The sequence below is a fragment of the Crinia signifera genome, chromosome 3, assembly GCF_055691185.1.
Source record: "Crinia signifera chromosome 3, ASM5569118v1, whole genome shotgun sequence".
NCBI lineage: Eukaryota > Metazoa > Chordata > Amphibia > Anura > Myobatrachidae > Crinia > Crinia signifera.
This window is the reverse complement of record NC_139219.1, coordinates 191,291,554-191,317,590: the sequence shown is the minus strand read 5'-3', so window position 1 is coordinate 191,317,590 and position 26,037 is coordinate 191,291,554. Positions and strand designations below refer to the sequence as shown.

The 26,037-nt window shown below is 44.5% G+C and overlaps 1 protein-coding gene across 3 annotated transcripts in view; it reads right to left on the bottom strand.

Annotated features, from left to right (window-relative positions):
* IBTK (inhibitor of Bruton tyrosine kinase) overlaps positions 1 to 26,037 on the bottom strand; it is a 95,329-nt gene that overhangs the window by 8,803 nt on the left and 60,489 nt on the right. For all 3 annotated transcript variants that reach the window (XM_083177145.1, XM_083177144.1, XM_083177143.1), the window contains exon 26: positions 24,860 to 25,000. In XM_083177145.1, coding sequence (XP_083033271.1) covers positions 24,860 to 25,000 — 141 coding nt within the window. The remainder of the gene's footprint in view (positions 1 to 24,859; positions 25,001 to 26,037) is intronic.

Genomic DNA, 26,037 nt, shown 5'->3' with positions numbered 1-26,037 from the left:
TCCTGAAAGTGGGTTGGCATGTGGTTCTGAAGTAAGTCCCTGCATTTTGTAACTTATACCTCTCTCACACCAGCCTAAATTCCCGGGTTGAGTCCGGGAACAACCCGGGTACTAGCGCTGATGTGAATGGTTCCCGGGACAAATTACCGGGATAATTTGCCAGCAATCCAACCCTGCTAGGTAGCAGGGTTGTTCCCGGGTTCAACCCAGGGACCTGGCTGGTGTGAATAGGGTAGGGTATATTTACCCGGGTTGACGGTCCTCTGTGTCCTGTCTGGCCGGGAATTCACCCAGGCGGCGGGCGCAAATGACAGGACAGTCGGTGGATGATGATGATGCAGCTCTCCGGCGGCAGTGAGGGTGACGGAGTGCTGCGTCATCTTTATCCGCCGCCTGTCCCGTCATTTACGCCACCGCCTGTGTGGATCCCCGGCCTGCACAGACGATAAGCAACCGGGGTGAGTATTCTCACCACCTCCGCCGACGCCATCCCGCAGACTGCCCGCCTCCTCCCCACCTCCTTCACACACACAAGGAAATACAGGGACTTTTCTGGTGTGAAAGGGTCCCAACCCGGGAATGTCCCTGCTTGTCCTGGGAATGTAATTCCCGGGTTTGTCTCTGCATTTCTGGTGTGAAAGGGGTATTAAAATACATTTTCTTTTCCTTTTCACACCCTCAGGGAGATGTGCACAAGAAATGTGAACTTCCTTTGAAGTGAAGTCAAGTAATGAGAGTTTGGATTTGGATTGCAAATGTAATGAGCAGTGCAAATTTGCCGTGAAAACTGCTGAAACAAGGCAACTCACAACTAACTGGATTGACGCCTAAGTGTATGTGGAGCTATGGTGTGTCCACATTGTGCGATTTGCACTATTAATTTTGACTATATAGTCAAAATCGCATAACGATTTGATTCTGATGAACGCCATCGGAATCAAATATAGAAATAGACTGTGCAGCATAGTCGAATTGTACTATCTCGGAACAAGGGCCATATGCTGCTAAATGCAGCATAGCCCCCGCGGCACCATCCCTCCCTTCCTGCCAGCCGATGCCAACACCCCACTGGGTCCCGGCGGCCATCAATATCGAATAGATATTGGCGGCCGCTAGATCGGCACGTGTGGACACAGCTTTAGGAACAGGCAGACAGAGATCCCTAAAGTAAACAGCCTATGTATCCATACAAACATCAAAACATAGGCCATGAACACTGCAATCTAATCTTCCATAAGTGGGCTGCCTTCTTCATGAAAAAAAAAAGGGTTTTACAACAGGAATAAATATTCCTTATTTCAATGTCCATTTCTGCGCAATCTGCGGCAGAGCCTAGGTGGATACACAATACACATGTATAGGTTTAATACACTATCCCTTTAAACTGGCACACCCATGAATTACTCAGGTTCTGTGGCTGGCTTAATTAAAATCTGCATTACACCTGGTTTTAATCATTTAAAGTACCTGTGTAATTAATATGCGCCCTGGTTTCAAGGGATAGTACGGTAAAGGCCCCCATACACTATACGATTTTGGGACGATTTCATCCGATTTCGGCACTTTGGGCCGATAACCGGATGAAATCGCCCCAAAATCGCAGGTGTGTGATGTATGATCCGATGCGCGGTCCCGTGCGCATCGGACCGGATCAGGGAGGTCGGACGGTCAGCACATAAGATCATCCGACCTCCCTGTATGCTATGCATATGCCTGCCCACCTGTCAGGCATATGCATGCAGACACCTGGGGGCGGGGGAGCACGGCGGGCAGACACACTGACCTGGCTGGGCAGCTGTGATCACAAATAGCAGCGCTGCCGCTGCGGGACGGGACGCACAGTGGCGGCTATTAGATTTTTAAAATCCCTGTCAAATGACCGGACGTTCTGTGATTGGCTGAGAGCTCTCAGCCAATCACAGAACGGCCGGTCATTTGACAGGTATTTTGAAAATCTAATAGCCGCCACTGTGCGTCCCGTCCCGTCCCGCAGCGGCAGCGCTGCTATTTGTGATCACAGCTGGACAGCCAGGTCAGCATCACTCGCCGCCGCCCGCCCCCACTACTGCCGCCGCCGGCCCCCACTACTGCCGCCGCCCGCCCCCACTGCTCCTCACCGCCCTGCAGCTCCCCATTTGTTTTACATGTGATAAATTGCAAGCGATTTATCACATGTGAAAACTGGCTCATCAAGTGCCAGATTGTATGTGAGCCTCCCGGGGAGCTGCCGGGCGGCTCACAGGAGAATTGGGTCCGACTTGTCCTAAGGACAAGTCGGCCTAATGTATGGGGGCCTTAAGCCTACACATGTATCGACTATAAAGGTGCTGGTGAAAGCTATTCAGTTGTACACTTTACAGTATATTTAACAACCTCTCTACATTAGTTTTTTCAACAATACAGAAAGATAGAGTACGGTACCTATATAAAAAACTAAAAATACAAATAACAGTGGAAAGTAACACCTGAAACCACAACATCCAAGCTAACATTTAATTCTCTGTATAAGCAAAAACAGTACAGTATTTGATAAGTCACACAGATCATATAAAAAAAAATGAGGAAAAACAATATACATGTCATAACAATTCTTAACATTCGTGGTAATGCCAAAACACAGGCATTAAAGCATCTATGGTACTGCAATTGAAACTGAACCAACAGCACACCCTAGTGTTTACTCTTTTTATTATGCAATTAACAGAACAGAGATAAGATGCCACAGTTGAAGTAATGGGGTGTACACACGGTTTGATTTAGACTAACTTTCTATTCGATTCTGCTTATATAGTCAAAATCAAATCAAAATCAAACGGTTTCTAGCCGCGTTCGCTCTCGATTTGATGCACGCTCCTGTTTTGTCTATATCGAATAGAAAAATAGACTGTGCAGACAAGACTTTATCGAAAGGGAGTTGAATAGGCCAACTCTAAAGGACATCTAAAGAAAATCTTATAGAAAGTAAATTGAACCGTGTGTACACCGCATATGGGGATCAAGATATTATACACATACCACAGACACAAACAAATTAAATAGCACAGGCAATTGTACATCTTAGTAGCAAACAGGTAAAAATCACAACAAAAATTGGATTGACACCTAAAGACATCTGTCCAATCTGGCAAGTTCAAATTAAAATCTGCTCCAACACTGTAAACAGGCAAAAATCTGTTTGATTTAACCAAATTTATCTGTATGAATTTGTTCATTGTCTGGAGTTTTGGAGCAAATGGCTTTGTTCCCAAGCATTACCAGATTTTCATTTCAGTGAAACAGCACAGATACCAATGCGTTTCAGCTCGTAAGCCTTCTTCAAGGTGGTTTTGAAGAAGAAGGCTCACAAGCTGAAATGCGCTGAAGAACACACCCAGGGCCAGTGTAAGGCTTCTCAGCACCCTAGGCAAAACTTGATCTTACTGCCCTCCCCCTCCCCCCCCCCCAATACTAGCATCAATACCAACCCCTTAAGGCAGGGTGGCCAATAAGGGGGTGCTGGATGAACCACTGTCCCGGGCCCACAGAGTGGGAAGGGCCTGGTCGCTCATTCCCCCTCACCATCCGTCCCCAGTCCCTCTCCGGCATTTGCCTATGAGTGCCTCCTAAGTTTAACCCGTTTGTAGCCATTAACTGATTGATAGATTGAGATAATAATATATATATATATTATCTCAATGTGTGTATATACAGTATATATATGTATGTGTGTGTGGTGGTGTGTGTATTATAAATACATACACACTATATTATTTTTATGATGCCCTGGTCCTTAGCGCTACCACCAGACCCCTGCCGGACACCAACGTGGGGTGCACCCTGCACTCATCCTCACTGCTGCCGGGTCCCCGCCAAGTGGCTGTCATTCCCGATGCCACTGGTTCCCTGCGGCTATCATCCCAGCTGCATGCTGCTGTCCGAGCCCCACTGTGTGCCCACATAGTGGGCGCCGGCTCTCATTCCCATGACCGCGGGAGCGCTGCCACTGCTGGAGGACCTGTAAACCACTGCGGGACCCCAGAATAGGTTGGTTGGCCCTGCGCTCACCTCCTTGGTGTAACCAAATATGTCTCTATGAGGCCCAGTATAATGGATAGATATGAACGTGGGTTGTAACAAAGTGATTTTATTATAAGAAAACAAAGGTGCAGGATGTTTACACATTATCGATATCCATGTTAATCATGGTGACTGAATAGGAACAAAAGGGGAAAAATGATGAATGAAAAAAGGGGAGGAAAAATACGTTTAAATACAATAAGCTCCTGATGCAGTTATCAGAATATATGTCCCAGTGCAGGCAGCTCTCACAGTCCCAGTCTGTGTCTGCTGTCGACTGTGATATCCAATGTGACACCTTAATAGGTGTCAATATGCGTAAGTCAATGGTGTGTCTGTGGCCAGGGGTGGTGGGCTGGGTAGGGTTGCTGTAATGTGCGGTAGTGTAAGGCGTATATGTCACCAGGGGCTGGCGTCCCAATACCCCCGGTGGTGCACTATACCCTTACCTTCCGTTCCACAGTAGCAGTTGCTCTTCCTGGTCCCACGTAGCCGTTCACATGAAAGCCGCTTCTGACTCCTGCAGAACGCCGGCCAGGTCCCCACACTGCTGTGTCCGCCGCGCGGTGCACTTCCGGGTTAGCGATGTGACGCGTCGCCCGGAGGTCACTGGCTGCTGGAGCTGTGTGCGCTCGACTCTCTACCTCCGGGGAGAGGAGACTTAGATGTCGTTGTGGTGTCTGTTCTGAGGTCCAACGCGTTTCAGCCGTCTTGCGGCCTTTTTCAAGGATGTTTTCACTAGGTGCAGCATGTTTCTTTTATAGGCTGAATGTTACCTCCTTCAGGAGGCGTGATTGGTGTATAGTCATGTCACTCATTTATCACGCCCTGTGTATGGTCTGGGTGTTATTCATTGGGAAAAGTCCTGCATGACCGGCTTGAATGAGGAGGGTAATTAACCTCATATATGCCAGCTCCTGTAGAATGTCAGTGTAGTTATAATGTTAGCTATAACTGACTTCAATATTCATCATTATTATGTGGCTATATGTTCCCATTGTTAAAGTCAATGTTCAGACCCATTGGATGCAGGGTGTTCAGGGTAAATATCCAGTAAAGTTCCCTTTTGTTTAGAACCTGAGTGTGGTCACCACCTCTCCAATTGATGGTGGGTGATTCAATGGCTACAAATGTCAGCCCTCTGGGATTGGAGCTGTGTCTCTCCTTGAAATGTAGAGACACACTGTGCTTCTCATATCCAATTTTTATATTCCGTATGTGCTCATACAGTCTGTTTTTAAATGGCCTAATGGTCCTGCCCACGTATTCAAGTCCACAGGGACATTTTAGCAAATATATGACCCCCTTTGTCTCACAGGATAGGTGTTGTCTGTATTTGTAGGTCATTTTGTTGGTATTGGAAGTCCATGTGTGGTGGCCCTTGGTCGTGGAGGTGGTCAGGTTTTTACAGCCGGAGCACCTCCCGCAATGGAAAAAACCTTTACTGTCTGTTAGCCTGGTTTGGATGATGTTCGTGGGTTTAATGTGGTTTTTGACTAATTTCTGCCTAAGGTCCGGTGCCTTTCTGAATACTAATCGGGGTCTTTCTGTCAAGTGTTCATGTAGTTGGTGGTCCTGTCGTAGTATGTGCCAGTGTTTCTGTAAGATGTGTTTGAGTTGTTTTGATGATTTATTGTATTGTGTGACGAAAGCTATGTCATGGGAGATCTGTTGATGGTCTTTCTGTTTAACCCGTAAAGTGTCTGTTCTGTCCAGTGCCAATATGTCCTCGTAAGCCTTGTCCACTAGGGTCCTATTATATTGTTTGGCCAGGAACTGATCTCTCAGTTCGTTGGCCTGAGTGTGATAGTCACTAGGTCTCGAGCAGTTGCGTTTGATACGCCTGAATTGCCCCTTCGGTATGCCGTCCAGCCATGGTTTGTGGTGACCACTAGTGTATAAAATATAGCTATTGACGTCCACTGTCTTCCTAAAGGTCTTGGTCTGTAGTGCGTTGTCGTCAATGAATATTTCCAGATCAAGGAATTGTACCGAAATCTTGCTGTATTGTGTGGTGAAATGTATGTTTCTGTTGTTGCTGTTGAGGTATTCAGTGAACTGTATCAGTGTGTCAAGAGGTCCCTTCCAAATAAAAATGCAGTCATCAATATAGCGGCGCCATAGGATCAAATGTGGCGACCAGTCACGCTCCCCCCAGATGTAGTCCTCTTCCCATTTGCCCATGAAGAGGTTAGCGTAACTGGGCGCCACCTTTGATCCCATGGCGGTACCCGTGGTCTGTAAGTAGAATGAGCCATTGAACCAGGTGTAGTTGTGGTGTAATATGAAATCTATGGAGTCTATGATGAATTGAATTTGGTCCGTCTCTAACTGTTGTGCTTTGTCCAGGAAGTGTCTAGTGCTCTCTAACCCATGGTCGTGTCGGATGATGGTGTAAAGGGAAGTTACATCACTGGTGGCTAGCCAGTAGTCCTCTTGCCAGTTAATGGTCTGTAGAGTGTTGATTATGTCAGTTGTGTCTCTGATGTGTGATGGTAATGATTTTACAATGTCCTGAAGGAAGGTGTCGGTGTACTGGGAGAGGTTTGAAGTTATGGAATCTATACCGGAAATGATTGGTCTGCCTGGTGGTTTATGTAAGTTTTTGTGTAATTTTGGCAGATAATAGAAAACCGGAATTATGGGGTGTTGTTTTTTGAGGAATGTATACTCTGGTTTGTTTAGTATGCCCTTGTCATAGCCTGTGCGTAGTAATGTGTCTAATTGTTTGTTAAAATCTGTTGTGGGGTCACCAGGTAGAGTTGTGTATGTGTCCTTGTCATCTAGTAGTCTTAAGGACTCTTCAATATAATCAGTCTTATTGAGGACAACTATTCCCCCTCCTTTATCAGCTGGTTTTATGCTTAAGTGATCATTGGTTTCTAGGTCTTTCAGTGCCTGTAGTTCTTTCCTGGTCATGTTATTGTGTGGGTGTTGATTGTCCTGTTTGGTAGTAAGTTGATTAAGATCCTGGGTGACTAAAGATTCAAATGTCTTGATTTGATGGCTTTTAATGTGTGTTGGATTGAATGTGGATTTAGGTCGCAGTTCAGTGTGTTTGTATTTGTCTGGTGTTGTTGGTTGGTTGCGTATGATAGGGTTGGTCATGAAATATTTTTTGAGACAGAGTTTTCGTGTGAATGCCTGTAGGTCACAATAGGTGGTAAATTTATCTGGTTTTTTTGTCGGTGCAAATTTAAGACCCTTGGTTAAAACTAGCTCTTGTTCGTGTGTGAGTACGGTATTACTCAAGTTAAAGATCTGTGTTTTTGTGTTTTGATTCAGTTGTTGTTGGGTGTCAGTTGTTTTTTGGGTTTTTTTGGAGTCCCCTCCTCTGCAACCTCGCCTAACTCTATGTGTCTTTTCTTGCTGGTTTGGGATGTGGTCAAGGTTATGTTGGGAAGGCAGGCCCTCCGGCCCGCCTCCGTATCTAAAAAAATTTTCAATCCCCATTGGTTGTCTGTGATGTCTGGTATCAGTGTGGCTGAGGTACCAGATGATGGCACCGATGGTGTGTCTGGTGGGTTAGGGTCCTGTGTGGCTTGTGTTTGGTCGTATTGTCGCTGAGTTGTGACCCAACCCTGGTCAAAGGAGAGTCTTGTCAGTTTCTCATATTCTAAGTCATCCTCAATCTCATAAACTGAGAAAGATGTGTTAGTGGAAGCATTAAGGGTGTCGTTTGTTTCTGTGTCCGAGTTGTTATCCACGTCAATGTTGGTTCTGCTGGGTGTGTCCTTTTTATGTATTTTGGACATATATTGCTGGTATGTTAGTCCCGTATCCTTGTATAGGAGAGGGCGATGTGTCTTATTTTTTATTATTTTTGTGTGTCTGAGTAGTGGTTTTCTTGTGTCTGAAGTTTGTCTGTTAGGGGCTTTTGTTCTGCCACCTGACCGAGGTGATTTGGTTAGTTTGGGTTTCAAGTCTCTGTGAACCTTTTTCACCTTGGTAGTGATAAGGTCGTTCTCTTTCTGAGTCAATCTATGTGTGGAGATTTTTTCTATATCTTCATACCCTGGTTCCTTGGTGTACGTGGGACCAGGAAGAGCAACTGCTACTGTGGAACGGAAGGTAAGGGTATAGTGCACCACCGGGGGTATTGGGACGCCAGCCCCTGGTGACATATACGCCTTACACTACCGCACATTACAGCAACCCTACCCAGCCCACCACCCCTGGCCACAGACACACCATTGACTTACGCATATTGACACCTATTAAGGTGTCACATTGGATATCACAGTCGACAGCAGACACAGACTGGGACTGTGAGAGCTGCCTGCACTGGGACATATATTCTGATAACTGCATCAGGAGCTTATTGTATTTAAACGTATTTTTCCTCCCCTTTTTTCATTCATCATTTTTCCCCTTTTGTTCCTATTCAGTCACCATGATTAACATGGATATCGATAATGTGTAAACATCCTGCACCTTTGTTTTCTTATAATAAAATCACTTTGTTACAACCCACGTTCATATCTATCCATTATACTGGGCCTCATAGAGACATATTTGGTTACACCAAGGAGGTGAGCGCAGGGCCAACCAACCTATTCCGTGTACATTTGGGAGTGTGGACACACTCTTGCTCGGCAGCCCCTCCGGCCACATAGGGTATTTAGAGCGCGGGCAGAACTCCAATAATATAACTGTATTACTTGTCCAAACTGTTCAGCAGCTCATTTACCAATCCTAACACATATGGGTATACTGGACATCAGAGAGAATAGGTCCCATAGGGCAGAGGTAGAAGGGAGGAATTTAGATACCACAAAGCAGATACCCACACCATCTGACTTCCTCAGCAACTACAGGCACTTAGAGAAACTGATTCAAAAAGAGACCAGAACATGGTGGGACACACACTTCTTGAACTGGTACCTGATTCATGACATAATACCTAAGGGTCTCAGAATCAAGAAAGTTTCCACACATCACACTGACGATTTATCATTCCAACAGGACTGGGATAGTATCCTACGTAGATGTTCAAATGACCTTATGAGACTACTGATAGAGAAAAATGACAAGGATCTAACTTCCCTAAACGAACAGATTAACGTGACATATAAACTGGTAGAACCATACACCAAGGAACCAGGGTATGAAGATATAGAAAAAATCTCCACACATAGATTGACTCAGAAAGAGAACGACCTTATCACTACCAAGGTGAAAAAGGTTCACAGAGACTTGAAACCCAAACTAACCAAATCACCTCGGTCAGGTGGCAGAACAAAAGCCCCTAACAGACAAACTTCAGACACAAGAAAACCACTACTCAGACACACAAAAATAATAAAAAATAAGACACATCGCCCTCTCCTATACAAGGATACGGGACTAACATACCAGCAATATATGTCCAAAATACATAAAAAGGACACACCCAGCAGAACCAACATTGACGTGGATAACAACTCGGACACAGAAACAAACGACACCCTTAATGCTTCCACTAACACATCTTTCTCAGTTTATGAGATTGAGGATGACTTAGAATATGAGAAACTGACAAGACTCTCCTTTGACCAGGGTTGGGTCACAACTCAGCGACAATACGACCAAACACAAGCCACACAGGACCCTAACCCACCAGACACACCATCGGTGCCATCATCTGGTACCTCAGCCACACTGATACCAGACACCACAGACAACCAATGGGGATTGAATTTTTTAGATACGGAGGCGGGCCGGAGGGCCTGCCTTCCCAACATAACCTTGACCACATCCCAAACCAGCAAGAAAAGACACATAGAGTTAGGCGAGGTTGCAGAGGAGGGGACTCCAAAAAAACCCAAAAAACAACTGACACCCAACAACAACTGAATCAAAACACAAAAACACAGATCTTTAACTTGAGTAATACCGTACTCACACACGAACAAGAGCTAGTTTTAACCAAGGGTCTTAAATTTGCACCGACAAAAAAACCAGATAAATTTACCACCTATTGTGACCTACAGGCATTCACACGAAAACTCTGTCTCAAAAAATATTTCATGACCAACCCTATCATACGCAACCAACCAACAACACCAGACAAATACAAACACACTGAACTGCGACCTAAATCCACATTCAATCCAACACACATTAAAAGCCATCAAATCAAGACATTTGAATCTTTAGTCACCCAGGATCTTAATCAACTTACTACCAAACAGGACAATCAACACCCACACAATAACATGACCAGGAAAGAACTACAGGCACTGAAAGACCTAGAAACCAATGATCACTTAAGCATAAAACCAGCTGATAAAGGAGGGGGAATAGTTGTCCTCAATAAGACTGATTATATTGAAGAGTCCTTAAGACTACTAGATGACAAGGACACATACACAACTCTACCTGGTGACCCCACAACAGATTTTAACAAACAATTAGACACATTACTACGCACAGGCTATGACAAGGGCATACTAAACAAACCAGAGTATACATTCCTCAAAAAACAACACCCCATAATTCCGGTTTTCTATTATCTGCCAAAATTACACAAAAACTTACATAAACCACCAGGCAGACCAATCATTTCCGGTATAGATTCCATAACTTCAAACCTCTCCCAGTACACCGACACCTTCCTTCAGGACATTGTAAAATCATTACCATCACACATCAGAGACACAACTGACATAATCAACACTCTACAGACCATTAACTGGCAAGAGGACTACTGGCTAGCCACCAGTGATGTAACTTCCCTTTACACCATCATCCGACACGACCATGGGTTAGAGAGCACTAGACACTTCCTGGACAAAGCACAACAGTTAGAGACGGACCAAATTCAATTCATCATAGACTCCATAGATTTCATATTACACCACAACTACACCTGGTTCAATGGCTCATTCTACTTACAGACCACGGGTACCGCCATGGGATCAAAGGTGGCGCCCAGTTACGCTAACCTCTTCATGGGCAAATGGGAAGAGGACTACATCTGGGGGGAGCGTGACTGGTCGCCACATTTGATCCTATGGCGCCGCTATATTGATGACTGCATTTTTATTTGGAAGGGACCTCTTGACACACTGATACAGTTCACTGAATACCTCAACAGCAACAACAGAAACATACATTTCACCACACAATACAGCAAGATTTCGGTACAATTCCTTGATCTGGAAATATTCATTGACGACAACGCACTACAGACCAAGACCTTTAGGAAGACAGTGGACGTCAATAGCTATATTTTATACACTAGTGGTCACCACAAACCATGGCTGGACGGCATACCGAAGGGGCAATTCAGGCGTATCAAACGCAACTGCTCGAGACCTAGTGACTATCACACTCAGGCCAACGAACTGAGAGATCAGTTCCTGGCCAAACAATATAATAGGACCCTAGTGGACAAGGCTTACGAGGACATATTGGCACTGGACAGAACAGACACTTTACGGGTTAAACAGAAAGACCATCAACAGATCTCCCATGACATAGCTTTCGTCACACAATACAATAAATCATCAAAACAACTCAAACACATCTTACAGAAACACTGGCACATACTACGACAGGACCACCAACTACATGAACACTTGACAGAAAGACCCCGATTAGTATTCAGAAAGGCACCGGACCTTAGGCAGAAATTAGTCAAAAACCACATTAAACCCACGAACATCATCCAAACCAGGCTAACAGACAGTAAAGGTTTTTTCCATTGCGGGAGGTGCTCCGGCTGTAAAAACCTGACCACCTCCACGACCAAGGGCCACCACACATGGACTTCCAATACCAACAAAATGACCTACAAATACAGACAACACCTATCCTGTGAGACAAAGGGGGTCATATATTTGCTAAAATGTCCCTGTGGACTTGAATACGTGGGCAGGACCATTAGGCCATTTAAAAACAGACTGTATGAGCACATACGGAATATAAAAATTGGATATGAGAAGCACAGTGTGTCTCTACATTTCAAGGAGAGACACAGCTCCAATCCCAGAGGGCTGACATTTGTAGCCATTGAATCACCCACCATCAATTGGAGAGGTGGTGACCACACTCAGGTTCTAAACAAAAGGGAACTTTACTGGATATTTACCCTGAACACCCTGCATCCAATGGGTCTGAACACTGACTTTAACAATGGGAACATATAGCCACATAATAATGATGAATATTGAAGTCAGTTATAGCTAACATTATAACTACACTGACATTCTACAGGAGCTGGCATATATGAGGTTAATTACCCTCCTCATTCAAGCCGGTCATGCAGGACTTTTCCCAATGAATAACACCCAGACCATACACAGGGCGTGATAAATGAGTGACATGACTATACACCAATCACGCCTCCTGAAGGAGGTAACATTCAGCCTATAAAAGAAACATGCTGCACCTAGTGAAAACATCCTTGAAAAAGGCCGCAAGACGGCTGAAACGCGTTGGACCTCAGAACAGACACCACAACGACATCTAAGTCTCCTCTCCCCGGAGGTAGAGAGTCGAGCGCACACAGCTCCAGCAGCCAGTGACCTCCGGGCGACGCGTCACATCGCTAACCCGGAAGTGCACCGCGCGGCGGACACAGCAGTGTGGGGACCTGGCCGGCGTTCTGCAGGAGTCAGAAGCGGCTTTCATGTGAACGGCTACGTGGGACCAGGAAGAGCAACTGCTACTGTGGAACGGAAGGTAAGGGTATAGTGCACCACCGGGGGTATTGGGACGCCAGCCCCTGGTGACATATACGCCTTACACTACCGCACATTACAGCAACCCTACCCAGCCCACCACCCCTGGCCACAGACACACCATTGACTTACGCATATTGACACCTATTAAGGTGTCACATTGGATATCACAGTCGACAGCAGACACAGACTGGGACTGTGAGAGCTGCCTGCACTGGGACATATATTCTGATAACTGCATCAGGAGCTTATTGTATTTAAACGTATTTTTCCTCCCCTTTTTTCATTCATCATTTTTCCCCTTTTGTTCCTATTCAGTCACCATGATTAACATGGATATCGATAATGTGTAAACATCCTGCACCTTTGTTTTCTTATAATAAAATCACTTTGTTACAACCCACGTTCATATCTATCCATTATACTGGGCCTCATAGAGACATATTTGGTTACACCAAGGAGGTGAGCGCAGGGCCAACCAACCTATTCCGTGTACATTTGGGAGTGTGGACACACTCTTGCTCGGCAGCCCCTCCGGCCACATAGGGTATTTAGAGCGCGGGCAGAACTCCAATAAAATAACACTGCGGGACCCCAGGTACAGATGGAGCTCAGTCCATCCGAGACGCGCGTGCGTCTCAGTTTCCGGGCGACGGGGACCCTGTCCCGTCTCCGCTTCAGGGAGACAGACAGGGTTAGGGGAGGTGGTGGGGGGGTGTGGGGAGGCGGTGGGGACCCCAGGTGACCGCCGGCAAGCCAGCGGGGACCCGGGGAAAGCGCCGTCGGAAGTGGACGCGCGCGCATCTCGTGTGCGCGCGTCCCCTTTCGCAGAGCATATGGCGGCTGGCGGGGGATGGCGGCTGGCGATTCTGCAAAGATAACCCCGGCTCCATCTGTAGGTTCACTGTCCCTGCATCATTACGCCATTTCTGTCCCCGCGTCGTCCTGCTGTCTCTGTCCCTTTGCCCCTTTTAAAGGTGCACATTTCTGGAGCCAAAAGAACATGGTGGCAAGCGTGATCATTTTCTTTTAAGGGGAGGGGGGCCCTGTCCTTTTGGTCACTCCCGGGCCACCCAATTTCTAGTGGCAGCCCTGCCTTAAGGCATACTTGGCTAAAATTCCAGAATGTCAGGGAGGCTCCCAAAAATTGTGTGGTCCACCCAGCCCCCAGAAAAGTGGGCAAGTTCCCTGGAGGCCCCCCTTTGCCATCCACAACAGAGTACAAGGAGGAGGGGGCAGCAAAGTAGGGAAGTATGCCTCAAGGGAAAGTATTAAGGTGAAGTCTTAGAAGTTCCACAGTTGCCACCTGCATTAAGTACAACAAAGATCCTCATAGACATCCTTTTTGATAGGCAGACTTGGTGGCACCCCCCAGATCCTGGCATCCTAGGCAGCTGCCTAAAGCTGCCTAATGGTGGAGCCAGCCCTGAACACACCCACCAACCAGACCCCAGGGAAGCAAAAACTTGCACCCTGAAAGGTGACAGCCCGAAAAACCCATTGGAGCTGAACGGGAGCCAGATCGATCGCGCGGAAGACTAAGTAGGAGGTTGTGAACGACAAGAGAGAGAGAGAGAGAGAGAGAGGAGGATTCCCGGACAGAGTGAGTGAGGTGGCGTCTACAGCAACACTGTTGGTCGGAACGGAGCTTGACTATCCTAAATCTCTGCAGCCACCGAAGACCAGTAGCAGTCAGTGCATGTAATCGCATGCAGTCGGTGCATGCAGTGTCTCCACACGCGTGCGGCACCCAGACAAAACAGAAGACTGCTGCTACCCGTCTGGCATACGAGCTTAGCGTCCAGTGCACAGACTAGAGCACGGTACTACAAGATTTGATAACATTAGGGCTGTCATTACAGTTTATGAATTTTGAATTACTACTTGCATTCACCCAATTTTTTGAAGTAAAGGCACTTAACCCCTTCACGACATTTGACGTATATATACGTCATGGCCGGGAAGTACTTCCCGACACATGACGTATATATACGTCATGACTTTAAACTGTCACTGCGTCTCGAGACGCAGTGACAGAGGGACGATGTCTGCTGTCCCTGACAGCAGACATGTCCCTGCATGCCCAGGGGGGGCTGCGATGTCGCCCCCCCGTCGGCGATCGCTGTGATTGGCTGTTCAGTGTGAACAGCCATTCATAGCAGTTTCCTGTGTTACCAGCGAATCAGACGCTTGGTAACACAGGTGTCAATCACCGCCGGGCGTCAGGGGGCATGAGGGGGTCATCGGTGACGATGACACCTCACCCCACCCTCACCCCACCTGCCCCCAAGGCTGTGATTGGTCCGTGGGACCCATGGACCAATCACAGCCAAGGCGCGACATTTAAACTAACGGTGACTGCGCTGCAGACGCCATTCCGGTCTGGAGTAGCGTGCAGAGCGGTCACCGTGCCTATTTGTCGTGATACTGACCTGATCCTTGCTAATACTTACCTGATCCTTGCAAATACCTTACCTGATCACTTGATCACTGCTTGTAGCGTGCTGGACGCTTCCTGGATCTGACTTCCTGAGACTTCCTGCTGCTGCTGCAGTGTGATAGAGAGATAGAGAGATAGAGAGAGAGAGATAGAGAGAGATAGAGACAGAGAGAGCTATATTTTGTGTCTGCTACCCCCCCTTTTTGGGGGTGCAGGGGTTTTTTATATATAAATAACTGTCGCTGCTGCTGCAGTGTCAAAGTGATAGATAGTGAGAGATAGTGAGAGATAGTGATAGATAGTGAGAGATAGAGAGATTTGTGTCTGCTACCCCCCCTTTTTGGGGGTGCAGGTTTTTTTTTTATATATATAACTGTCAGTGCTGCTGCTGCAGTGTCATAGTGATAGATAGTGATAGATAGTGAGAGATAGAGAGATAGAGAGATAGAGAGAGATAGTGACAGAGAGTGATAGAGAGTGTATATTTTGTGTCTGCTACCCCCCCTTTTTGGGGGTGCAGGTTTTTTTTTATACATATAACTGTCAGTGCTGCTGCTGCAGTGTGATAGATAGTGATAGATAGTGATAGATAGTGAGAGATAGAGAGAGATAGTGACAGAGAGTGTATATTTTGTGTCTGCTACCCCCGCCTTTTGTGCTGATCACTATATCTGAGGTGATCAGCAACTTTTTGGGGGCGCAGAGTTTTTTTTTTTTTATATATACCTGTCAGTTGCTGCCAGTTGCACCAAAGGTTGTGCACCTGCTGCCCCTCACTGGTAATCAGTGTCGCATCACTGATCACCTTTTTTTTTTTTTTGTGGGTGCTGTGTGGTCTTTTTTTAATTTTTTTTTTACACACACTGTGATTTTGTGGGTGTCCTGTGGCCACTGTGCGCTGATCAGTGACGTACATCACTGATCAGCTTTTTCGGCACAGGGTTGATCTATTTTTTTTTTTTTTTTATCAAATTCCTGTTGCCTTTGAGCGCTGTTCAGTGACAGACGTTACTGACCAACATCTGTGCTCAATTTTTGGCGCAGGACCTTTTTTTTTGTTTTTTTTAACCCCTTCAATTTTTTTTTTTTTAACCCCTTCAATTTTATTTTTTTAACCCCTTCAATTTTTTTTTTTTTGTATAAAGTATTTTTTTTGTTCTGCACTACATACACACAACACACTACATACCCCCCGGGTTGAAATAAAGTTTGTACCCCCCCTACACTATACACGTGTTGAAACATTTCACTACCAGTAACACAAAAATAAAAATGTCATCCCAAATGTCATCCCAAATGTCATCCAGAAGAATGTATTCAGTGGAGGAGGCATATGCCATGCTTGCTTCTGATTCTGACACAGCCAGTGAGGCAAGCGGGGAATTTGAAGGATTCGTCTTAAGCTCCTCTTCCTCCTCTGGTGATGAGGGACCCCCTCAAAGACGCCCCCGTAGAGCAGCTGAGACCCCCCCCCCAATAATTGATCTCGTATGGACCCCACCACCAGACAATTTTGAGCCCCAGGTTCCTGAGTTTTTGGCCATGCCAGGAATCCAATTTGATTCCACAGGTCTCAGAGAAATTGACTTTTTCAAATTATTTTTCTCTGATGATTTTATAAATTTAATGGTGGACCAAACTAATTTATATGCCCAGCAGTTTATTGCTCAAAACCCCACGTCATCATTTGCTAGGTGGACCCCTGTAGATGCAGTAGAGATGATGACGTTTTGGGGTCTGGTGTTTCATATGGGCATAGTAAAAAAGCCACAAATTAGGCAATATTGGAGTACAGATGTTCTGTACAGCACCCCATTTTACCGTATGGCCATGACTCGGACTCGTTTTGAGGCAATCCATAAATTTATACATTACACCGATAATGCACAGTGCCCACCCAGAGATGATCCCACCTTTGACAGGCTATTCAAAGTCAGGCCGGTCATTGATCATTTCAGTGCCAAATTTGCAGAGCTATACATCCCTGATAAATGTATTAGCATCGACGAGTCCCTTATACATTTTAAAGGAAGGGTTAAATTCCGCCAGTACCTTCCCAGTAAGAGGGCAAGGTATGGCATAAAAATGTATAAGCTGTGTGATAGCACCACAGGGTACACCCACAAGTTTAGGGTATATGAAGGGAAGGATTCAAGAATTGAACCGCCAGAATGCCCCCCCTCCCTCGTAGGTGTTAGTGGAAAAATTGTCTGGGATTTAATGCACCCCTTCCTGGATAAGGGTTATCACCTCTATGTGGATAACTTTTACACCAGCATCCCCCTGTTTAAGGCCCTTGGTTCAAGAGGTACAGCAGCTTGCGGTACTGTGCGTAAGAACCAAAGAGGCCTCCCAAAAACGCACATTGCCCAAGTAATGAGAAGGGGTGAAAGCAGGGGAATATGCACCGAAAATATGTTGTTGGTCAAATATAAGGACAAGAGGGATGTCCTTATACTGACAACAATTCATGGAGACAGTACCACCTCCATCCCTGTACGAGGTACCAGTACCCACACCTCAAAACCAAATTGTATCCTAGATTACAATAAGTACATGGGCGGAGTGGATCTTTCAGATCAGGTACTGAAGCCGTACAGTGCCCTGCGGAAAACAAGTATCTGGTACAAGAAGCTGGCCGTGTATATCATCCAGATGGCACTGTATAACGCTTACGTGCTATTCTGTTCTACCGGCCAGAGGGGGACATTTATGCACTTTCAAGAGGAAGTCATAAAGGGCCTAATATTTGGGAACCAGCAGGCAGAGGGCCCCAGTACTTCTAGTACTGGCCCCCGTATTGTACCAGGGCAGCATTTTCCCAACGAAATCCCCTCCACTGCAAGAAAGGGCAGGACACAAAAAAGGTGCAAAGTTTGCTATAAAAAGGGAATAAGAAAGGAAACTATTTTCCACTGTGAAACTTGCCCCGACAAACCCGGCCTATGTATAAAGGAGTGTTTCAAAATATACCACACATCTATGGATTATTAGGTTCATCATTTCACCGTGCTTCGGGGGTCTTGCTAATGCCACATAGCACCCACCATTCATTCCACCAGAATCTGAGCTGCAAAATCCAAAAATCACTCCTTCCCTTCTGAGTCCTATCATGCACCCAACTGGTATTTTTTGGTCACATGTGAGGCATTGCCGTACTCTGGAGAAATGGGGGCACAGATTTTGGGGTGCTTTGTCTCCTTCATTCCTTGTGAAAATGAAAAATTTTGAGCCAGAAGTACATTTTTGTGTAAAAAAATGTATTTTTTCATTTTCACAGCCCAGTTGTACCAAAATTGGTGAAACCCCTGGGGGTTTGAAATGTACACTATACCCCTAGATGAATTCCCTGAGGAGTGTAGTTTGCAAAATGGGGTCACTTGTGGGGGGGTTCCACTGTATTGGTAATGCAACATAGCACCCACCATTCATTCCACCAAAATCTGTGCTCCAAAATCCAAAAATCACTCCTTCCCTTCTGAGTCCTGCCATGCACCCAACTGGTATTTTTTGGTCACATGTGAGGCATTGCCGTACTCTGGAGAAATGGGGGCACAGATTTTGGGGTGCTTTGTCTCCTTCATTCCTTGTGAAAATGAAAAATTTTGAGCCAGAAGTACATTTTTGTGTAAAAAAATGTATTTTTTCATTTTCACAGCCCAGTTGTACCAAAATTGGTGAAACCCCTGGGGGTTTGAAATGTACACTATACCCCTAGATGAATTCCCTGAGGAGTGTAGTTTGCAAAATGGGGTCACTTGTGGGGGGGTTCCACTGTATTGGTAATGCAACATAGCACCCACCATTCATTCCACCAAAATCTGTGCTCCAAAATCCAAAAATCACTCCTTCCCTTCTGAGTCCTGCCATGCACCCAACTGGTATTTTTTGGTCACATGTGAGGCATTGCCGTACTCGGGAGAAATGGGGGCACAGATTTTGGGGTGCTTTGTCTCCTTCATTCCTTGTGAAAATGAAAAATGTTGAGCCAGAAGTACATTTTTGTGTAAAAAAATGTAATTTTTCATTTTCACAGCCCAGTTGTACCAAAATTGGTGAAACCCCTGGGGGTTTGAAATGTACACTATACCCCTAGATGAATTCCCTGAGGGGTGTACTTTGCAAAATGGGGTGACTTGTGGGGGGTTCCATTGTATTGGTGCAACATAGCACCCACCATTTATTCCACCAAAATCTGTGCTGCAAAATCCAAAAATCACTCCTTCCCTTCTGAGTCCTGCCATGCGCCCAACTGGTATTTTTTGGTCACATGTGAGGCATTGCCGTACTCGGGAGAAATTGGGGCACAGATTTTGGGGTGCTTTGTCTCCTTCATTCCTTGTGAAAATGAAAAATTTTGAGCCAGAACTGCATTTTTGTGTAAAAAAATGTAATTTTTCATTTTCACTGCCCAGTTGTATCAAAATTGGTGAAACCCCTGGGGGTTTGAAATGTACACTATACCCCTAGATGAATTCCGTGAGGGGTGTACTTTGCAAAATGGGGTGACTTGTGGGGGGGTTCCACTGTATTGGTGCTTTGGGAGTCTTGCTAATGCAACATGGCACCCACCATTCATTCCACCAAAATCTGTGCTGCCAAATCCAAAAATCACTCCTTCCCTTCTGAGTCCTGCCATGCGCCCAACTGGTATTTTTTGGTCACATGTGAGGCATTGCCGTACTCGGGAGAAATTGGGGCACAGATTTTGGGGTGCTTTGTCTCCTTCATTCCTTGTGAAAATGAAAAATTTTGAGCCAGAACTGCATTTTTGTGTAAAAAAATGTAATTTTTCATTTTCACTGCCCAGTTGTACCAAAATTGGTGAAACCCCTGGGGGTTTGAAATGAACACTATACCCCTAGATGAATTCCCTGAGGGGTGTACTTTGCAAAATGGGGTGACTTGTGGGGGGGTTCCACTGTATTGGTGCAACATAGCACCCACCATTTATTCCACCAAAATCTGTGCTGCAAAATCCAAAAATCACTCCTTCCCTTCTGAGTCCTGCCATGCGCCCAACTGGTATTTTTTGGTCACATGTGAGGCATTGCCGTACTCGGGAGAAATTGGGGCACAGATTTTGGGGTGCTTTGTCTCCTTCATTCCTTGTGAAAATGAAAAATTTTGAGCCAGAACTGCATTTTTGTGTAAAAAAATGTAATTTTTCATTTTCACTGCCCAGTTGTACCAAAATTGGTGAAACCCCTGGGGGTTTGAAATGTACACTATACCCCTAGATGAATTCCCTGAGGGGTGTACTTTGCAAAATGGGGTGACTCCACTGTATTGGTGCTTTGGGAGTCTTGCTAATGCAACATGGCACCCACCATTCATTCCACCAAAATCTGTGCTGCCAAATCCAAAAATCACTCCTTCCCTTCTGAGTCCTGCCATGCGCCCAACTGGTATTTTTTGGTCACATGTGAGGCATTGCCGTACTCGGGAGAAATTGGGGCACAGATTTTGGGGTGCTTTGTCTCCTTCATTCCTTGTGAAAATGAAAAATTTTGAGCCAGAACTGCATTTTTGTGTAAAAAAATGTAATTTTTCATTTTCACTGCCCAGTTGTATCAAAATTGGTGAAACCCCTGGGGGTTTGAAATGTACACTATACCCCTAGATGAATTCCCTGAGGGGTGTACTTTGCAAAATGGGGTGACTTGTGGGGGGGTTCCACTGTATTGGTGCTTTGGGAGTCTTGCTAATGCAACATGGCACCCACCATTCATTCCACCAAAATCTGTGCTGCCAAATCCAAAAATCACTCCTTCCCTTCTGAGTCCTGCCATGCGCCCAACTGGTATTTTTTGGTCACATGTGAGGCATTGCCGTACTCGGGAGAAATTGGGGCACAGATTTTGGGGTGCTTTGTCTCCTTCATTCCTTGTGAAAATGAAAAATTTTGAGCCAGAACTGCATGTTTGTGTAAAAAAATGTAATTTTCCATTTTCACATCCCAGTTGTACCAAAATTGGTGAAACCCCTGGGGGTTTGAAATGTACACTATACCCCTAGATGAATTCCCTGAGGGGTGTAGATTGCAAAATGGGGTGACTTGTGGGGGAGGTTACTAACTTTTAGCACTTATGGTGCCTAGAAACCTACATGGTGCCTAAAAAAAAATCTCATAAAAAGGAGGCTCCAAAATCAAGTAGGTGCTCCTTCTATTATGAAGCCTGTGGTTTGGTCAACGTGCACACTAGGGCCACATATAGGATATTTTTGAAAACAAAAGAATTGGGGGAATCAATTTTTAGTCACATTTCTCTAGTAAAATCTACTGTATTCGTTAGAAAAATGTATTAAAATTGAAACTCTGCAAAAAAAAAGAAATTTTGAAATTTCACCTACACTTTGTTTTAATTCCTGTGAAACACCTAAAGGGTTAAAAAACTTCCAAAATGCTGTTTTGAATACTGTGAGGGGTGCAGTTTTTGAAATGGCATCATTTATGGGGGTGTCTCACATACAAGTCCCTCAAAGTCACATTAGAACTGAACTGGTCCCTAAAAAAATCAGTGTTTGAAATTTTCTTGAAAATTTGAGAATTTGCTAGTCATATCTGAAGCCTCCTAGTGTCCAAAAAAATTAAAAGGAAGTTGAAATAATGATTGCAACATAAAGTAGACATATGGTCTTTGTTAGTTATTAACTATTTTGAGTGGTATGATTATTTGTCTCACAAGCAGAAAATGTGACATTTTGCATATTGCTAAATTTTCCATTTTTTCACGATATTTTGGTATTTTTCACAAAAAAACACAGACTGTATCGACCAAAATTTACCACTAACTTGAAGTACAATGTGTCACGAGAAAACAATCTCAAAATCACTGGGATAAGTAAAAGCAAAAAAAAGTTATCCCCACTTAAGTGAGACATGTCAGATTTGAAAAAAAGGGCTCTGTCATGAAGGCACAAACTGGCTCTGTCATGAAGGGGTTAAGAATATCATTGTGTCAGTATCAATATTGTACAACATACCATCCCCTTGTTTTGAGCACAGTAGACCAATAGGATAGAGCGCAACACAAACCATTTAATCTATCTTATGTTTCTACAATTAGAAGGATCCTAGTCAGATCCTCAAGTGTTTGCAGCTAGTCCGCAACATTTACTCAGTGCGCAGGTACAACAACAACTATATTTCAAATGTGTGATGTCAAAGAACTTAAACTTGCCTCCACAGATCCAATGAACACCCTGATACTAAACAGAAACCTCATTGCAAAAAAAAAACATTATTAGCCAACATCAGTGCCTGATCTCTGATACTACTTTTGTAGCTGAATTGATAGTTATCCCAACTGTCATATTTTAAAACCTAATAGAAAGCTTCCAGAAAAACAGTGGAGGCTGTGACAAGAGCAAAGACAAATGAATGCTAAAGGTTTAGCAACAAGATGCGCAACAAGCACAAATGGGGGTGATGCTAGGTCTGTGATTACCAGCTAAGGTGCTAATTAAGTCACCTGTGCTCAAGTATGACTATACTTTGAGCTCCTATATTAGAGTACAAAAAAATGAACGGACGTGATGTTGCGCCCTTAGGGATGCTACCTAGTGGATGGCTTGGTACTTATGTAGTATCTGGGCTGCCGATTTTTCGATTGTATGCCTTAACTTAAGGCATACAATCAGTACGATGCGATGCGATATCGCATTGCATGCGATGTGATGACCCGATTTTTCCAAAGGATTCAATGTTAAAATGGACTGAGTCCATTTTAACATGGAATTCAATGGGAAAAGGGGTTCTTTTCATACCCCTACTATCCAAGTGGGCATGGAGTTGGATATAAACCTGTGGCGAGCGTAGCGAGCCACTGAGCCCGAAGCGTGGCGAGCGAAGCGAGCCCCGCGAGGGGACGGTATTCTGTGTCCCCTCGCCACACTTCGGCCTCGGTGGCTCGCTACGCTCGCCTCAGGTTTATATCCAACTCCATGCCCACTTGGATAGTAGGGGTATGAAAAGGACCCCTTTTCCCATTGAATTCCATGTTAAAATGGACTCAGTCAATGAATCCTATGGAAAAATCGGGTCCATCGCATCGCATGCGATATGGTCGTATGCGATGCGATGGACCCGATTTCAAAATCGGCAGCCCAGATACTACATAAGTACCGATGGCTTTCATTGAGGCAGAAAAAAAACAGCCTGGAATAAAACTAGGAGCCGTTGCTTTCTTATGCTTTATTATAAGTTACAGTTTATGGCCAACGATGAAATGTATACAAGACCAAGTGGGAATATGTTAGATAGTCTTTTTTTATTTATTAGATAGGCATATGTTTTGAGCAACTATACCATCCACAATATGGACCAGTACTGGTATATCTGTCCTGGGATATTCTACTCCACACCTTGAAAAAGGGATGCTTAGCCCAAAATATGTTGGTGGTTAGTGAAGTGGCATCATAGACAGCTTGGACCTTACTGTTTGCTAGCTGGTACCGCTTCTTTCCTTATCCGAATAAGGTATAGGACTGATTGGATCCAGGCTACCGTGGTGCCTTTTTTATGGATATAATTTAAATATTTGTTTTCACTTGCTGTATAACCATCTTTTGGATTAAAAATTAACTTTTATGGATTGAGGTCTCCTCCTGATTGATGGTTCCAATCGTGGGATATCTACAAAAATAAACCTTTTGGGGCATATAGGGAGGGCCTCTTTAAGAGGTGAGTTTTATTCCATATCAACGGTGGTGATTGGGGTTTGTGATGAAGGGAAGAGTTTATGGACATCTGGAAGATAAAGAAACCCCTATATGTATATAGGGCCCAGAGTGGAGGTCAGTATCTGTTTAACTGGTGGTTAGAAGTACAGCCCACTTGCTAAAGATACCCCCTATGTGAACATAGGGTCTATTTCCAAGGTTAGACTGGTGACTAAGAGAGACAGGGAGACACCAGGGTAGGCATTTCTACTTATCACCCTCCAATCAATTGATGACGGGATTGCCGTAGGTGTACAATATTGTCATCACAAAGGGAAGCGCCAAAGGCAGTTCTCAAATATTGATATATAAAATCCTGTATTAGAGTATCCATCGATTTTTTTTTCTATGTAGTGTTTCAAAGCAGCTTAATATGTCTACATACACATACTTTTTGAACTGTGCGATGAGATGTGTGCTGGAGCGCGCATCACACACAGCAATCGCACTATGTATGGGCATGAGTCGGCAATGATTGATGGCGCAACTGGGAAGGCGGGCACATGTAAATGTTCATCGAGTTGTGCCATCTGTCACTATTGATCGGACAAACGTGTATGCTGCCTGATCCATCTAGAGCAGTGGTTCTCAAACTCGGTAATCAGGACGCCACACATTTCACATTTTTCAGGCCACTCGACAGATGCACTCATTACTGACTGACACATTTTAAAAAATCCACAGGTGGAGCTAATTATTTCCTTGATTCTGTGAGGAGACCTGAAAAACATGCAATGTGTGGGATCCTGAGGACCAACTTTTAGAATCTGGAATCTTGAGATATCATAATCTTCATCATAATGATAACAAAAAAAAATCAGTTGCTTTCAAACTTGTCCCCGCACTCAATCATCATGAGTTTATTGAACCACGGTATCAGCCATTAACAGATGGTTTGTCACCATCATCAATACTAAGAATATCTATAAAGAACACCACACATTTGATAATATGTACTTTTATGCTTTCTCACCTTGCAAATTTCTGAGGATCCATGTCCTCTGCATGAGCGAATTGTTTGACTGTATCTCCAAGTGGATTCAAGATGACAGATTTTTGTTCTTCAAATAGGAGCTCACGGAATGACTTCTGTTCTCCTCCAGAAGAAGCAGCCCTGATGAAATGTACAGTACATCGATTAATCACCTGCAGTGGCATGCTGCTCATACATTCCTATATCAGCAAATTCTCTGGGCAAATTGACAGTGTTGCATCAGTAACTTCAATTGGCTGCTGTCAGTTCTATTTCCTGTAGATCGGACTTGATCTTGCCATGGTGCTGCATATGCTTTCTATCACTGCAACAGTCCGCTGCATCACATCTGTGTGTAGACATAGGTCATATATGCCTCAGCAATTTAGGGGTTATAGGGATTTAGGGAAACTACTGTATCTTGATTTACTGTAAAATGAAGATATTCGGCACAGATTGGCAACATAATTGAATTCAGATTTGGTCCTGATTAGTACAATAGTTTGACATTTAAAATGAAGGCAAACATGTAAATAACACATGTTAAATCCTTCCGAGTATGAATTATACTGTAAGTCTCAAATGCACTCTGTAACAGAAGTCTTACAAATCCGTCTAAGGTTACTCATCTCTGACTAACCAGCCTCCTAAAGATGGAAGAAAACCTCCTGGAATGGGAAGCCCAGGTATTCGTCTTTACCCATTGTAAGAAGATGCCAGAATGTTTCCACCCTTCTGGCACCTGTAAATGCCAGAAATACTGCTAGATTTCCATAGCAAGTATTTCATTTCAGTGGCTTTCACAAGTTGCACAGCACTTAAGTTATGAATGGAAACCAAACATCTTCTGCCAAAATAACCAATTGACTGTTAATGCGTGTACAAATTCAACCAAAAAAACAGATTTGCACAGTTATAAAGACATATTCTGGCTCATCTGTACAAAAGACAGAAAATCAAAGCTATTTATAAAAGAATGTCAGACTAAAGAGCTGCTTGACATAATAGTTCATTCAATTTCATTTTACAGGAGGAGTTTGCTTCTAATAGTTTGGAGAATGAAGCCTAAAGCTGCCCAAGATATGATCTGCAAGACGCATACATTTCTCAGAAGCTGGAAAATTGCCAAGCCGCTCAAACGTTGTGCCGGGGGGCGATGTTAAATGCAATATTACTGA